The sequence below is a fragment of the Globicephala melas genome, chromosome 16 (genome assembly GCF_963455315.2).
Source record: "Globicephala melas chromosome 16, mGloMel1.2, whole genome shotgun sequence".
Taxonomy (NCBI): domain Eukaryota; kingdom Metazoa; phylum Chordata; class Mammalia; order Artiodactyla; family Delphinidae; genus Globicephala; species Globicephala melas.
In genome coordinates this window covers 735251-751614 of record NC_083329.1, presented here as the reverse complement: position 1 = coordinate 751614, position 16364 = coordinate 735251, and the positions used below count along the sequence as shown (strand labels likewise).

The 16364-nt window shown below is 55.5% G+C and overlaps 1 protein-coding gene across 3 annotated transcripts in view; it reads left to right on the top strand.

The window, feature by feature from the left end:
* The window catches only part of INPP5A (inositol polyphosphate-5-phosphatase A), a 179590-nt gene that overhangs the window by 59274 nt on the left and 103952 nt on the right, over positions 1-16364 (top strand). For all 3 annotated transcript variants that reach the window (XM_060285981.1, XM_030832149.2, XM_060285980.1), the window contains exon 2: positions 1092-1133. Coding sequence is in view for 2 of the 3 variants with exons in the window: in XM_030832149.2 (XP_030688009.1) it covers positions 1092-1133 (42 nt within the window). In the remaining variant the exon portion in view is untranslated. The remainder of the gene's footprint in view (positions 1-1091; positions 1134-16364) is intronic.

Below are 16364 nucleotides of genomic sequence, written 5' to 3'. Positions count from 1 at the left end.
ATGTGTGGAGCCTCCTCTACACCCTCCTGTGTGGTCTGCGAGGCTCTGGTTTCCCAGCCGTTTTCCCTTTGTTCGTTGCTCAGCCTGCAGTGCAGGCTACCTGCCCTCGGGACACACAGAAGCATCAGCGGGCGACAGCACCTCCCGTGTGGCAGCCGTGCACTCTGGCTTCGTGGGCCATGGGTGACGCGTTTGGGCCCAGCCGTGGTCAACCTGGACTCTGGCTCCGGGCCCACAGCCTCGCCGTCCAGAGCTCTGCTCGGATCAGGGGTCTGAGTCCTGAGGCATGGTGCGTGGGGTTTTGTTTTTTTTGTTTCGAATTGTGGTAGAAAACACATAACATTAGATTTGTCATCTTCGCCGTTCTTAAGCGTGGTCCAGCAGTGTCAGGGACATTCACACTGATGTCACCAGATCTCAGGAACTTTTCATTTCCCGTGTCTGAAACTGCACCCACTGGACGTACGTCCCTGCCGTGTCTCCCGTCCCTGTCCAGGCCTGCCGTGACCTCTAGCACCTTGGCCTCGTTGGGTTGGGTTGGACCATGCCCCTCACTCGGCTGGCTGGCCTGGTGGTCCAGGACCCTGGCAGGCCGTGTGGGAAAAGGCGGCGTCCTGTTTTCTCAGGGACCGGGCACTCTGTGTTGGCTGTGTCCTGGGGTGTCCGCAAGCCCGAAACCAGGACTTGGTGCCGCGTGGCTCTTTCCATGTTCTCAGAGCCTGGCCCGGGCCCCCTGCCGCTAGGTCCTGCCGGACACCCCCGCCTGGCTGCGGGCAGCCCCTCCCAAGCCCCCCACCCCACCCCCCGCCCCGGGGACAGAGCAGGGCTGGAGGTCAGCTCTGGATCCAGGGCTGTGGCGCCTGCCCATCACCAGGCGAGGCTTGTCCTCGCTCTGCCCCTTTTCCCTGGACGAGCTGTGGACCAGCTCCCCGTGCAGAATGGGGTCTCCCGAGTGGAGCAGGGTGTCCTCCGCCCCGTGTCGCGCCCTAGCCCCCATGGTGAGGACGGCAGGTGGGCCATCACGTTGGCGTCTGCTCGCGGACGTCAGGGCTGTGTCACTGGCCTGACTGTCTTTTCTTCTTAATTTACAGCCAGAAAACCTCCAGAAGAACTGGCTGCGGGAATTTTATCAGGTAAGAGCCCCGTGGCGGCCGGGCCCGCGGGAGGGGAGCGGCTCACATTGCGAGAGATCACGATTCGTCCTGTGGCCTCGCGCAGGCAGCCGGGGGGTCCCATCCACTTCCCGGTTCCTCCTCGGAGGCCCCTCCCTTCTCAGATGCCCCCACCCCGGCCGGGGTCTCTGGTTGTCGGAGGGGAGGCTGTCGAAAGCTGGCGGGGACATTTGGGTGCCTTTCGGGGCGCCCTGGGTTCTGGGCAGAAAGCATGGTGGCCCGCTGGCGGGTGGATGCCGGCCGGAGGCTCTGGGGGAAGCCTGTCGGGACGAGCGGCTAGTTCCCGGCACCTTCTGTGGAGCAGCTGTTGGTTGGGCCCCTCGTCTGTGGTCAGTTCTGTCCTGGATGCCGGGGGGGCCGCTCTGGAGGGATGACAGAGGACTCTGCTCCCGGAACTTGTGCTCCACGGGGACAGGCGAGGAGCACAGCCAGGACCAGCTCAGACGTCCCCCTACGAGGACCAGCCTCGCAGTATCGGGGTCCTTAGCGGCGCGCGTGGGACCCTGATGGGGCGTTGAGAGGCCACTCTGGGAACTGGTGGACGAGTAGGGCATCCCGCTCAGCGGGGCTGCAGGCTGACTGTGGGCCACCAGGAGGCCAGTGTGGCCGCAGAGCCTGGGGTAGGGACAGAGTGACGAGCCCAGCACGTGTGTTCTGTGAACAGGAGGAAGTGTGGATATTGGGGGCAAGCCTCAGGGCTGCTGAGACCCCAGGGGCTGAGGGGTGGCACCTGGCGGGTCCCCTCGGGGGCGCTCGGTGTCCTGACCACCCCATGTGGGACACATGGGCCACTGGGCAGCCCTGGGCTCCTGCCGTCCCTGCTGGCACTGGGGGGTGGCCACCTGTCAAATCTGTTGGTCTGAGCTGTCCACGCCTGACCCCACCAGATGCTCAGACCACTGGTGGGGACAGGGGTGGGGTGCGGGTTCTGCTCCCACCCTGGAGATGCAGCCGGATCCAGAGGGAAGAGTCCAATGAGGTGTGTCTGCCTGGGCTATTTGGAGGCGGGCGGTGGTCTTGGCTGGGAGGGCAGGCGGGTCCCTGGGGAGCATCTGAGGCCCCGGAGGGTGGGGTTGGCAAGAGGCCGTGGCGGGGGTGTCTGTGGTAGTGAGTGGGGCTCGTTTCCCCATCACCTGGGGGTTCTGAGCTCTTCCTTCCCCACATTCTGCCCTGCCCAGGTGCAGAGCTGGCCTCAGGGCCCCGGCCGAAGCCTGGCCTGGCAGCTGTTACGTCAGCTCCAGGCAGGCAGCTGTCCAAGGGGGCAGGGCGAGACCACCTTCCTGGTCGAGGGCTCACCTCGGGGGCGCGGTCCGGCTCCAGCGGCTCCCTCTGCCTGTGGCCGTGGAGAGGCCCTGGTGTGTGGCCGGAGCCATCCGTCCAGCTCTGTCTGTTCCCTGGTCTGTGTTAGTTTCGGCCAGAACAGCTGTCATGTTTGTTCGTTTGTTTTTCATGGCTGGGCCTTGGCAGTGCCCGAGGAGCACAGGGTGTGAGATGTGGTGGGTAGCGGGCCTGGCTCCGGGCTGGGAGGGGTCTTGGCGGTGACGGCCTCAAGGATGCAGGTGGGAGGCCTGTTCGGGCGCTGGGCTGCCCTCGGTGAGAGGCCCCTGGGATCGGTCACGGGGAGCCGACGTGAGACGCCGACTTGACAGGCCCCAGACTGAAGGCGCGGGGCTCACGTCCAACCTTCCTTTTCCCTCCTGTTCTACTGACGACCTGGAGCCTCGGTGCAGTTAGGACAGTGAGTAGCCGGTGGGCTGGGGGTGAGTTCAGAGGGCGGCGGCTCCACTTTTTGTGAACTCTGACCCCCAGGAAACACAGGCCTCCTCCTTTCTGAGCCTCCTGGCTGCACACTCAGCCGTGTCGGGCTGTTTCCGGAACCAGAGACCGACCGGCGGGTAGGCAGCTTGGTGCTTCTCTCGGGGTCGGTGTGCAGGGCGCCCGCGTCCTTTCTGGAACACTCCGCCTTGGCAAAGGGAATAGAACGTAAGGAGTGATGAGAGCTGCGGGACGTTCTTCCCGGTTTGTGAGCAGAAGCCTCTTGAGGAGGAAGGAATTTCAGTGGCAATTCTTAAAAGTAAGATTTTAACACAAGCCCCCCCCCACCGCCTTTCTTGGGCCGACTTGGTCAGTGGGGTGCCCAGCCCCCTGCCCGCAGCCCAGCAGCTGTGGGTCGGGGAGCCGAGCAGCCCCACCCAGCGCAAGGCTGGCGCTGGCCCAGGGCCCAGGGGGCGGGGCCTTGAGACACGGGGAGCTGGGTGGCTGTACTTTTTTAAAAAAAATCCTGGAGTTTCTGTTATGCGGTTATGATATTTTTGAAAGTAGGCTTTTAATGACCTGCTTTTATAAACAGGAGAACTGAATACAACCTTCATGTTTTCTAGAACCCTTGGAGTAATTTTTGCTTTTTTGTCAAACTTGATCACCGTAAAAATGCAGGGACAGGAGGAAATACCGTTTATGTTCCCATCCTTAGTTCTGAACTGAGATTTTCGTGTGCTCTGTCCCGAACGTGGCCACGGCACCAGAGAGGGTGGTCAGCCTTCCAGAAGACGCAGAGCCTGGCCTCACCCCTGCTGGCCTCCCCATGCTTCCCTGCCCTCTGTGCCCATCCCAGCTCTGACCTCTCCCCAGGCCTCAGACTCCTGGAACCATCGCCAGCGACCCTCACCCACTTCCAGGCCAGCGGCAGCCTTGCCAGCCCCCTTCATGGTCCCTCGGGAATCTCCCTCGAGGCCGCCACACCCCCGTCCTTTCTCTGTGAGCAGCGGAGCGCCCTGCAAATGGAAGCCAGGTCCTGCTGCCCTCCTGCTTCCCGTCTCCTGGGCTGAGGGCCCAGGGTCCATGCGGGGCCTCCAGGCGGCCCCACTCACCCCGCTGCCTCCTTCTGCGCCTGCTCTGTTCCCAGGCACGCCTGGGGTTTGGGCCTCTGCCTTGCCCCCCGCCCCACTCTCCTCGTCCTGAGAGGCCCCTCCCGGTCACCCTCTTGGCCTCCCCCAGCCTTATCTTGCCCTGTGGACGCATCACTCTCTGAACTTGTATTCTGCACATGCGGCCTCCACCTCTGCCCCCAAATTCATATGCTGGAGCCTCATCCCCATTGTGATGGCATTTGAGGCGGGTCCTTTGTGAGGTGATTACGTTCAGGTGAAGTCATGAGGGTGGGGCTGTCATGGGATCAGTGCCCTTATACAAAGAGGAAGAGACCATGGCTTGGGAGGTGCCAGCCGCTGTGCAGGGTGCTGGGGGCCAGAGGGGAGGGGCCAGACACCCCGCCCTCGGGAACTTCCGCGGTGCTGCCAAGATATAGCCGGAAACGGCCCAGGGTGGCCTAGGGCTGCTCTGGGCTGGGCTGTAGGAACCGGCTTGCAGGGTCCTCAGGAAGGCCCTGGAAGAGGCTGCAGCCAGACCTGAGGACGGGCAGGCGCAGCCGTTCTGCCTCTGATGGTCACTAATCCTAGTGACTGCAGGCCAGGTTGGTGGGAGGTCGATTTTAACTTTCCAGTTTACAGAGACGGTGCACTTGGGGCAGGGCCCATCCTGCTGCTGCATCCCTAGAGCCTGGAGTGTGTCTGCACGTGGTGTGTGCTCAGCTCTCAGCTGAACAACAGTGAGGAAACAGCACAAAGCAGTGGAGATAAATAAGTGTCCCCACCCCCATTCTGCCTGTGCTTGATGTCACACCCTCACGTCTAATGTCTGTGTGTCCCGGGGAAAAGGTCCCTTCCTTAGCCAGTCGCAGGTCAGCGCACTTGGACATCTTACTCTTTGTTTGGTAAACTGGGAAATCTTTCTCTGTAGGTTAATATACACTCTCTTTTAATGGCTTCAGGGTATTTCATCAAATGGATGGATAGGCCATCATGTTTTAAAGTCATTTTTCTATCAATGGCCCTTGGCTTGTTTCAAGTTTATTGTAATGCTATAGATAAATTATAAAACAGGTATGACGCTGGCTCACATCCAAACATGAAAAATGAGCAAGTATTGATGATTTTCTATTGAGATAATAAATATTTGTTATTTACTAATGAGAGATCCAGTAAGATGTTAGAACTGGTTCAAAGAAGAATCCAAAGAGCAAACACATGGGCTCTGCTGTCTGCGGTGCTGAGACGAATTTGCAGAAGGGATGTAGGACTGGCCAGGAATGAGCTGTGCGCCACCAGACACTGGCATTCTTTTTTTAAAAAAAGATAATAATAATATTTATTTATTTATTTATTTATTTATTTATTTATTTATGGCTGTGTTGGGTCTTCGTTGCTGCGCGCAGGCTTTCTCTAGTTGCGGCGAGTGGGGGCTACCCTTTGCTGCAGTGCGTGGGCTTCTCATTGCCGTGGCTTCTCCTGTTGCAGAGCACAGGCTCTAGGCACGCAACCTTCAGTAGTTGTGGCACGCGGGCTCAGTAGCTGTGCTCGTGGGCTCTAGAGCGCAGGCTCAGTAGTTGTGGCACACAGGCTTAGTTGCTCCATGGCATGTGGGATCTTCCCGGACCAGGGCTCGAACCCGTGTCCCCTGCATTGGCAGGTGGATTCTTAACCACTGCGCCACCAGGGAAGCCCGACACTGGCGTTCTTGAGGTCAAGAATCTTTGCATCACTGCTGGTGTTTAGAATTCACAGAACTGTAAAACAGCTCAGAGATCATTAAAGACAGAGATAACCCGAACAGGGACAGGGCACCTCTAATCTTTTATGCCCATTTGAAAGTCTTTCACAATTTTCCCTGACAATAACTTAAAGAATAACAGGATGAGTAATATCTCCTTCCAGCTAACATGGAGAAACAGGTACCAAATTTATCCTCCTGCCTTAAACAAATTAAGACCAGAAAACATATATGAAACAGTAGTTTTCAGACCTCAAGCAGCAGGCAGGACTGAGGGGATGAGAAAGGAGCCTGTACTCACCCCAGTTTACAGCCAGAGAGAACTTCTAGGCTAGTGTCCAGCAAGACAAAATTTACAATTTGATGGTTTACAACCAATAAAAAATGACCACGCAGGCAAAGAAGCAGGGAAACAGGACCCTTAAAGAGGAGAAAAGTCAGTCAACGGTATGGCTAGAGGTTTATCAGTTTTATTGACCTTGGAGAACCTGCTTTTGGTTTTATTGATCACGCCAATGTTGTTTTCTGTTTTCTCTTTCACTGATTTCTGCTCTTTATGTTTTCCTTTCTTTTCATCACTTTGGGTTTAATTTGCTCTTCTATATGTAGTTTCTGAAAGGAGAAGACAAGAGTGACCAATTTTAGAAATTTTACATTGGGGAATCATCACTAAAAATCCTGCAGACAATAAAAAGATAGTAAGGGAAATATCATGAACAACTTTTTGCCAATAAATTTGGACACTTATATGAAAGGAAGATGTTTTTGGAAAAACAAAGGATCAAAGCTAAGTCAAGAAGAAATAAATGAGCTCTCTATTAAATTAAAATTCTGCTAAACACTTTCCCACAAAAAAAACTCTCTAGGACCAGATGGTTTCACTGACGAATTCTGTCAAACATTTAAGCAAGAAACAATAACAATCCTACAGAAACTTTTCAAGAAGACTAAAGCATGGGCGATGCTTCTTAACTCATCCTGTGATGCAAGCAGTGCCCTGACAGCAAGGGCAGACAGAGGCGTCACAGAATAAAAAGATAGATCCGTATCCCCCATGGAGTAAATGCCAAAATTCATGGAACTTTAGCAAATCGAATATATGAAACTATATATATATATAAAGATACAAGCGACACAAGCATGCGTATAAACAACAACATATCAAAAAGTTAATGCATTAGTACCAAGGAACAGAAGCCTGATGTTAACATACAAAATTAATAAATAAGATTACGCATGTCAACCTACTGAGGAAGACAAACCACATGATTATCTCGGTAGGTGCACAAAAAGCATTTGCCAAAATTCTACAACCGTCTCTCATGCAAACTCCCAGCAAACCAAGAATAGAGAGGAGCTTGCGCAGGAGCTTCTCCAAGGGCACTACAAACCCCACAGCTGACGCAATGCTTTTTTGCCTCGGGAGTGGGAGTAGAGCAAGGATGCCGGGTTTCACCTCTCTGTTCAGTGTGGCAGTGAAGGTCCTAGCCAGTGCCGCCAGGCAAGAAAGGAAATAGAGCCACACAGATCTGAAACGAGGAGGTTAGACTGTGTCTGGGCCGAAGGCATGACTGGAAATCATGAGGAATCCACAGAAACTTTACTATTACAAATATAAGTCAACTTATTTAGTTTGCAACATACAAGATCGATTTGAAAACATATTTTTCTGTTAGATATGATCACTTATTACAGTAGCACCAAAATGAAATACTTGGGTATAAAGCTAATGAAATATGTTAATGTCTGTACACTGAAAACATAAAACACTGATGAAAGAAATCAGGGAAGATACAAGGAAATGGAGAGGTGTACCATGTTCATGGACTGCGAGACTCAATTATGCTAACATGTCAACTCCACTAACTGATCCACCAGTTTTGCAGTTCCAATCAAAATCTCTGCAGGACATTTTGGTAGAAGACTGCAAGACGATTCCAAAATGTAAAATGTATATGGCAGAGCAAAGGAACTAGAATAGCCAAAACAGTGTTGGAAAAAAAGTTAAGTTTAAGGAGTCACACTTTCTGATTTCAAGACTTACTACAAGGCTACTGCAATCAAGACAGTGTGCTTTTGGGAAAAGGACAGAGATATGGATTAATGGAACAGAAAAGAGATGCAGAAACAGACCCACAAATATGTCTAAGTGACTGACAAAGGCTATAAAAAGACTGTTCATTAGATAAGGGACAGTCTTTTCAACAAATGGTGCTGGACCAATCAGACATCCATTTGCAAAAAATTTTTTTTCCATACTTCACACCATACACAAAAATTAAAATACATTGTAGACTTAAATGTAAAAGTTAAAATTATGAAATTTCTAGAAGAAAACTTAAGACAAAAATTTTGTGGATGAGGCTTCCCTGGTGGTGCAGTGGTTGAGCGTCCGCCTGCCGATGCAGGGGACACGGGTTCGTGCCCCGGTCTGGGAAGATCCCAAATGCTGCGGAGCGGCTGGGCCCGTGAGCCATGGCCGCTGAGCCTGCGCTTCCGGAGCCTGTGCTCCGCAACGGGAGAGGCCACAACGGTGAGAGGCCCGCGTACCACAAAAAACCCAAAAAAACAAAAAAAACAAAAAAAAATTTGTGGATGGCAGCTAGACTTGTGGTGGTGATCACTCTGTAGTGTATACAGGTGTCAGATTACAGTGCTGCACACCTGAAATGTACATTAAGCAAACAGACAAATAAATTTAGCTCTAAGTCCCGCCCCCGTCCCCTCCCAAGTCTTTATGAGCTTTGGTTAGGCAACGGTTTCTTAGATACAACACCAAAAGCACAACTCATAGAAGAAAAATGCTGATAAATTAGAACTTTGCATAATTAGGGACTTTTGCTCTTTGTTAAGACACTGTTAGAGGAATGAAAAGGCACCCCAGATGTGGGAGGGATATTTGTAAATCACATTTGATGAAGGGCTTGTATCCAGAAAGTACAAGGAACTCTCAAAAGTCAATAATAAGAAAGCAGAGAACCCAGTTTACAAATGAGCAAAGGATTTGAATAGACACTTTGCGGAAGAAGATACACAAATGGTAAACGTGTGAAAAGGTGCTCAACATCACTAGGCTTTCAGGAAATGCAAATTAAAACCACAGTGAGATATCAGTTCGTATGTGTCAGACTGGATACAATTAACAGAACCCTGACCACGTCCTGCGTTGACAAGGATGCAGCGCATTCTGAGCCTGCTGGCAGGAACGCAGGATGGTGAGGCCACCGTGGGAGAGCCTGTCTGTCCATTTCTGTGAAGTCAACACATGCCCACCACGTGACCCAAGATTCCCACCCTGTTTACCCACCTGACGTGGACACGTATGTTCGCACGAAACCTGAGACGGTGTCTCCACTGCTTTCCTTGTCGTCCTCTGCGAGCCAGACTCTGGTGCGTGCCCTGATCCACTAATGTGGCTCGTGGGGATGGGAACGACGCACTCCTACAGGAAGGACGGGGGCCTGGAGGAGGCGAGACCAGGGGCACGGGCCCTGCTCGGATTCTGGGTGGCGCTGGGGGCACAGGAAGTGCCAGTCCTTCCCTCCACCCCCTGCTGTGGGCTCGGCCGCCGCGGGTCTGCAGCGGCCCCCCCCACCCCGTGCCCAGCCTCACCCTATGCGTCAGCGTTTGAGGTCCTTTACAGAGACACAGAGCTGGTGATAGGCTGCAGACGTCGCTCGCCTGTGCTGTGCCCGTGGACGCCGGCTCATCCTCACGGCGAGTGAGGCACAGCACAGCTATTCCGGGGGACCCAGTGGTGCCCCAGCGGAGAATCCTCATTGGCCCTTGAAGAGCCACTCGCTCGCTGGTGTCAGCGTGGCTGCATTCTTTGCCCCTGATACTGGGACGAAGGCCCACCCCCCTCGGAGCCCACTGACGTGGTGCCACCGGTGTGTCCAGGCTGCCCTTCTGGAAAGTGCTCTGACCCCTGACCCTGGGACCCCCTCCGAAGTGGATACTGGGGGGGTCTCACGCCCACAGGGCCCCGCAGCTCAGCAACTGGTCGGGTGTGATGGACTTTCAGTGATGGGGCAGAGGGTTCGTTGTGCTGTTCGCTGTAACGATGCGAAGGCACCTGCGTTAAATCCACACGCATGGGAACAGCGAGCCGCAGGACTCCAGGCGACCCCTGTCTCGCGTTCCTCGGCCCATTTCCTTCAGTTGTAGCTGCCGCGTGGCGGGCGCTTGCGGCCTTTCACTCCTGCGATGGGCTCAAACTGCCAAACTCTGTTTCCCACGTGAGGAAAGGGAGGTTTAGAGGTTCCGAGACCTGCCGGGTTGCATTAACAGGACGGCGCCCGTCGCTGTGATTCCAAAGGCCCCTGAGCTGGGGGACGTGGTGCTGGGGGCGCGGGGGCCGCAGAGCAGGCAGAGGGAGGTGGCGGGGTGGGGGGCGTTGATGGGAGTCGGGCCCAGGGGTGAAAGGGGGTTAGGTGGCCTCCCTGACTGAGGACAGAGGAGGAAGAGGCGAGGACACGGGGATTCCGAGGTGGGGAGGAGAGCGGCGGGAAGAAGGGGTGGATGCAGGCCGGCTGGAGGGGCGGGGCCGGCTGGAGGGGCGGGGCCTGAGGACCTTGGGGGACTGGGCTCACCCGGGCACCAGGGACCCTAGCGCAGGGACCACGTGGCAACTGGGAGAGGCTTGGAGCCCCGGCAGGGAGAGGAGATGGGTGCAGGGCGGGGAGCCTGCGGGCCGGGACTCTGGAGGCCGCCTCCTTGGGGTCCAGGGTCCCGGGGAAGAGATAGTCTTTAGGGGGTGGCTGGGGCTGGGGGGAAGCCACTGTGATGAAAGGCCGGGGCGGGGGTGGGGGCTCATCTGGACTCTTAGACGGTGATCACAGTACCCTGTGCGCTGCAAATGGCCCCGAGGAACACGGGCCGGCTTCAGGAAGCAGGGTTCCAGAAGGGATTCCAAGGCATCTTGTGCTGTGCCCGGGAGTCTGTGGCCGCCAGCTGGCCCTACGGTCAATGTGGAAAGCCGGGTGGGCGCGTGCGGGGCGCGCAGTGGCCTCACGTGTCGGCCCAGGACCTGCTTTGGTCCTGCTCCCACCTTGGTTGGGAAGAGTGCTTTTTAAATTAAAATCAATCCATTCGTATACAACTCTGATGTCCCAAAGCAACAGGTTTTGTTAAGAGTCAACCAAGCTCCATGGTTCTGCCTCTTTAAAAGGAGCGGTCTTGTGTCCAGCTGTCTGGATCTGGTGTAAAGCAGTGGCTTGCCCTGCCTGCCGGACGCTGCTTCACCTTTGCGGTCGGCGGTCCAGCGTGCCTGTAGGTGCCACGGCCAGTGGCTGCACTAAGAAAACTCCAGCCCTGCACTTTGGGCTGGACGGCCAGGCCTGCACCCACCCCAAGGACGCGGAGCGGCCCTCCTGCCCCACACGGGGCCAGGGAGACAACTTCGCTGATCGGACGGCCAGGCCCTCTGCCTGCTGGCGAGGTCACAGAAGCTCGTGGTGTCCTGGGTGCTGGCCGGCGGCTGCTGTGGGGCCTGGGCTCTGGGACGGCGCCCCGTCAGGGCCCCAGGAGCTGAGTCTGGGCCTCCTGGGGGCGGGCGCCCAGCCTCCACCCACAGCCAGTCCCAGCGCAGCCCTGGGGCAGAGCGGGGACAGTCTGGGTGTCCAGAGGACAGCCCCACCTGCCCAGGCCAAGGGTGGGCAGACGTTGTGTGCAGGGTGTGTTCAGGCGCAGTTGGTAGGTGGCAGCCATCTTCCCTCGGGAGGAATTCCTTTGTCCCTTTTCGGCTCCTTATCTTGGCTCTCCCGGCTTCCACCGGGTTGTTTGTGGATGTGATTCCTTTTTAGGTCACTCAGACGCTTCTCTTTGGAAAAAGCCTAACCAGGCCTGGCTGTTTCTATTTTTAGTGGGGGGGAGGGGATGGCAGGGCTGCTCTCCTGCGTTCTGGGAGCCGAGGGCCGCCCTCTCACTGGGCCACCTGCACAGCATCAGGAAGGGGCTGCTTTTTGGCCGCAGGGTGTGTATTTTTTGGTTTTTTTAATTCCCTAGGCTCTTCCTTGCCAAAGTTTCTACTTCGCTCTTTTCCAAAATATTTTTCTTGAGCCTTCCTATGCACGAACCCACCTATTTTTATCAGTTGCCTACTTTTTCCCTAAAGTTCGCAGAAGCTCCTTTTTTTGGTAAAGAATTTTGGCCGAGCACGTGTGCAGTTTGGGCAGTGACCTTGTCCCAGGTGGGCAGGGTGGGAGCCAAGCCAGAGCCCAGGTGGGCGGAGGCGCCAGACACCGACCCTCCCGGGGGCCTGGAGCCCTCTGCCCCGTCCAGTTCCCGCTTTACTGAGCTCCTTCCAACCAGACGTGACCCGACGTGCTGCCCACACCTCGGAGGGACATTCCTGTCCATCCTCAAGATGTCCATGCCATCGGACCCAAAGGGATCTCTGTCTGGGCTCATTCAGCTTCCAGAGCTCCTTCCCAGAGGCTGGGGAAGGCCAGCAGCTCCATCCTCAGCTGCCCAGAGAGCTCTGGGCTGGAACTGGCGCGTGTGGTTCTGGGGCGGGAATGACTGCGCGGCCCCGGGGCCTGGGTATATCCCCACAGCCGGTCCCGGCACCGCAGCATTTGTGGTGGCGTCGAACTGACATGCCGTCTGGTGCTTCCTCTGTGTCTGGCCTGTGCACGGCGACTGTCCCAGGCAGGCGCCTAGGGACGTGGACGCTCCGAGAGCCCTGGGCAGCAGGCACGGGGACTTATTCTGTGGCCCAGCGATGATCCTTCTTGGTGAATGGGCCACGGAAGCGGGTGCGCCATACAGCTGCGGCCTGGACTGTTCCGTGCGGTCTGTTAGGGCAGCGTGCGCACGCGCGCGTGTGTGTGTGTGTGCTCCTGTGAGTGGGAGTTTCTGATACTGGCCATGTACACACGTGTGGTTGTGTGTCTTCCTGACGAGTTCTGTCTGGTTACCACGCATGCTCTTCACCCCCTGGGGTCCCCTGCCGTCACTGAGGAGGCCTCCCAGGCTTCCCGTGTGTCCTTCTGCCCGTTCCCTTCCGCGTGTGAGTCTGCACGCCCATCTCCCCTGGTGCTGGCGCTGCCTTGTCCTGCAGAACCTTCCACGCTGTCCCGTACGGGGGCCCCTGCAGCCCTACCACTCAGCGTGGGCCCAGACCATCCACATTTAACGTAACCGTTGATACGGTTGATTTGGGGTCCGCCGTTTAATTATCTGTTTTATGTTTGTACCTCCTGGTTTGTCCCTTTGTTTCCCCATTTCTGCTTTCTTTTGGATTCTTTCTTTCCTTTTTTTTTTTTTTTTGTTTTGCATTCTATTTAAATTTTCTTATTGGCCTCTTGCCTTTTGTAAACTATTTTTAAGTGGTTGCTGTAGGTTTCGATACACGGGCCTAAAGGTTTCCCCCTGCTTCTGGTTAACGTTATGCTCCTTCACGTATGATGTACAAACGTTGGCATCGTATGCGTTTCTGTGTGGCGTGTGCTTTAGGTCCACACGCGTGGAGGACTCCGGCAGGCGGTATTATCATTGCTGCTTTAAGTAGGAGTCAGCACCACCTCCCCGCCCCACAGCCCATCCCGCCTGCTGCCTGGTTTGGGATCAGGTTCCTGGGGGGCGGCCACACCTACTCACACGGCATCTTGTCCACACCTGCCCAGTGGCGTTGCCTGTAGAGCCTGCCGTCTTATCTGGTTCTTGAGGTTAACGTTTGCCCAGCCCTGCTCTAGTAGATCCCTCAGGAAGGGCTCATGGGGACAGAACTGACCGGATTTTGTATGTGGAAAACTGTTTTTCTCTGGCTCTGACGTTTGAAGGACAGTTGGCTGATGTGTGTGTAATCCTTGCCTTACGCTTTGTCTCACTGAGGTTTTCAGTGAAGGTTGTTCTGCTGCTGCCGTGACTTGTACGTTGGTCCTGATGAGGGTCTCATTGATCTTGTTTCCTGGAGACCTGGAGGATGGTGTCTTTACCTTTGAAATCTAGTAGTTTCACTAGGATATGTCCAGGAGTCAGTGGTTTGGGGCTAATTTTCTCAGGTGCTCAGTAAGCCCTTCAGTGTGTGAGTTCGGGTCTTTTCCTGGTTTTGGCAAGTTTTCTCGGGTTATGGTTTTAAGTATCAGTTCTGGTCCATGGGTTTCCCCTTCCTCTCTGGGGCCCGTGTGGCAGATGTTCTTCTTTTGCTGCCTGTCGGCCACGGTCACTCCTTTCTCCACTGCTCTCTTCACGACGCTGTTTTCACTTTCTTGCTGAATTTCCCTTGAAGCTGATTCTCCCTTGGGCACTTTGTAATTTGCTCTTCTTCTCTGTGATGATTTCGTCTTTTTCTCCCATTTCTTTCTTGAGGTTAGTCCACACTTTTCTTTCTCTCTTTTGGGTCCATTTCTAGTTTAGTTTTGTGTTTCTAATTCCAGGTGTGTTTGCATCACCTCCGTGCTTGTTTGAGTGCGTTTGCATCCGTTTGCGATGTCGGCTTGTAATTCTGTGTGGCTTCGCGACTCCTTCTGGGGCGGAGGGCCTTTTCCTGGCGTGGGACGTGTGCATTTTTGCTGACTTGTTCACAGCGGCTTTGCAGGGACTTGAACTGCCTCTGGCTTGTCCCCACGGTGTCGGCATGGGTAGGATTCCTAGCTTCACAGCGCCCTCTTCTGTCTGTCCAGCGAAGTCCGGAGCACGGGGGCCACCCTGCCTGGCGTCGGGCAGTGAAGGACCAGCCTCTCCTCTGTCTCAGCGTTTGTGTCTCCCCCTTTCTCCCCTGCCCCTTTATCCGGTTGCCAAGGCCACCTGCCCGCTTGGCTTCCCTTTTTCTCTCCAGAAGCAGAGTCTCACCAGCGCCCTGCAACCTGGTCCTGTGGGCCGGTGCTTCCAGGGATTTTCCCTCGAGGGTTTCCGGCCTCCAGCCCCTCCACCAGCCCCTCCCACGCCCGCAGGGCCTGGGGCGTGCAACTGCGCATTGTGGACTGGTCACCAGGCTGTGCGTTAGATCCAGAACTTGTTATCTCATCACTTGAGGCTTTGACCTACATCCCACCCCCTCCTCCCTCCCCAGCCCCTGAAGCTGCCTTTCTATCCTCTGTTTCTCTGAGTTTGGCTTTAGATTCTACGAGTGAGTGAGGTCATACAGGGGGTCTCTCTGTGACTCGCTTCGCGCTGTGGGATGCCCTCCAGGTTCTCCGTGTGGTCCCGGCTGGCCAGGCAGCTGGGATGCTTCCTAAGGAGACGCTTGCCCTCCTTGGTTTCCTTCCCCAGAGGCGCAGGTACAGAGCGAGGCAGGATGAATTCTTGCCTCATTCTCTGTATCTACCAGTTTTCAAAAGAATGTCCTGACTCCAAGACGACTAATGTGTGGGGTTTTTAGTATCGCTGTGAACTCGTGGATACAAATATATTGGTGTATGTGATTTTCAATCCAATTTACGCCCTAGTGGCCTGTCCTGGATGGAGTTGGGGCGTTAGTCACTGCTCTTAACGTGCCTGCAGGAAGGCATCCAGCCATCCAGGTGACGCCGTCAGGCTCCTCCTTCCCCGTCGTGAAGCCCCGCGCTGCCCCGCTGGTGCTTTTGCTGCCAGAGGTGGGAGCGAGGCTCTTCTGAGTCTACTCTTAGAGCAGGAGCTCCCCGTACTTGGCTGCAAGTTTATCTCCGGCTGTTCAGGGAAAGCCTGTGTGGATCTGCTCCGTCACCTTTGGTTGTAAATGAAACGTGCGACTTGTGGGCGTAGAGAAATGGCAGCGGCGTGTCCCTTGGTGTACGCTGTTCGTTTCCATGATCATTCGTTACTTTTCTTCTGAAATGTTTCGTGATAAGGATCTTGTCATTTTAATAGCTTCGTTTTCAAATGAGACGTGACTTTGGCCTCTTTATGTTACATTTCGGCGTGATTTCATCTAAACACCTCCTTTTGGCTTTTGAAACGTCCTCTCATGCCCGCTGTGTGTGGATGGGGCACCTGAGGCCACGCCAGCTGGAACCTGCGACCAGGCATGGCCGGGCCTGGCGAGCGGCCCTCGAGGTCGCCGACGTGTGCGGGGTCCCAGTAGGTGGCATGTCGGGCGATCTCTTAGCAGCCCTGAACTTGGGGCCTGTGTCCACGCCACTTGAGGTCACTGTGGTTCAAAAGGGCTGCACTGCTCCCTGGAGCTTGGTTTTCCAGGGTTGCTGCTCCCTGCACCCCTTGGCCACCCGCTCTCGTGGGGGGAGCGAGGGCCTCCCCTCCTCCACTGCGTCCCCATCGGGCTCCCTGCCCCTGCCGCCCAGGCTCCGCTGGCAGGCGCGCCACCAGGTGCGTCCACGTAATGCAGGTGGCTCAGGGTTAGGTGGACGGGACCTTTGTCGACAGCCGGGCGGAAGCACATGCTGAGGCCTCCTGCACGTGCTTCTCCACGCAGAGGGGAACCCAAGTAAGACACACGCTCGCTGGGAAGCTCATAACCGTTGTGACGGTAACCGCTCCTGATCTGACTTTTCACACGTGTGCGCTTGAGGCAGGTGTGCCTGTCGTCCCTAAAGGCGGTCGTGCTCGGCCATCGGGAAGTGTCGTCCGGGTCACTGTGTAGAAGACTGAGTTTCAAGAGTTAAAATAATATCAGTCGTTTTATTTGGCTGTTGATTTAAACTG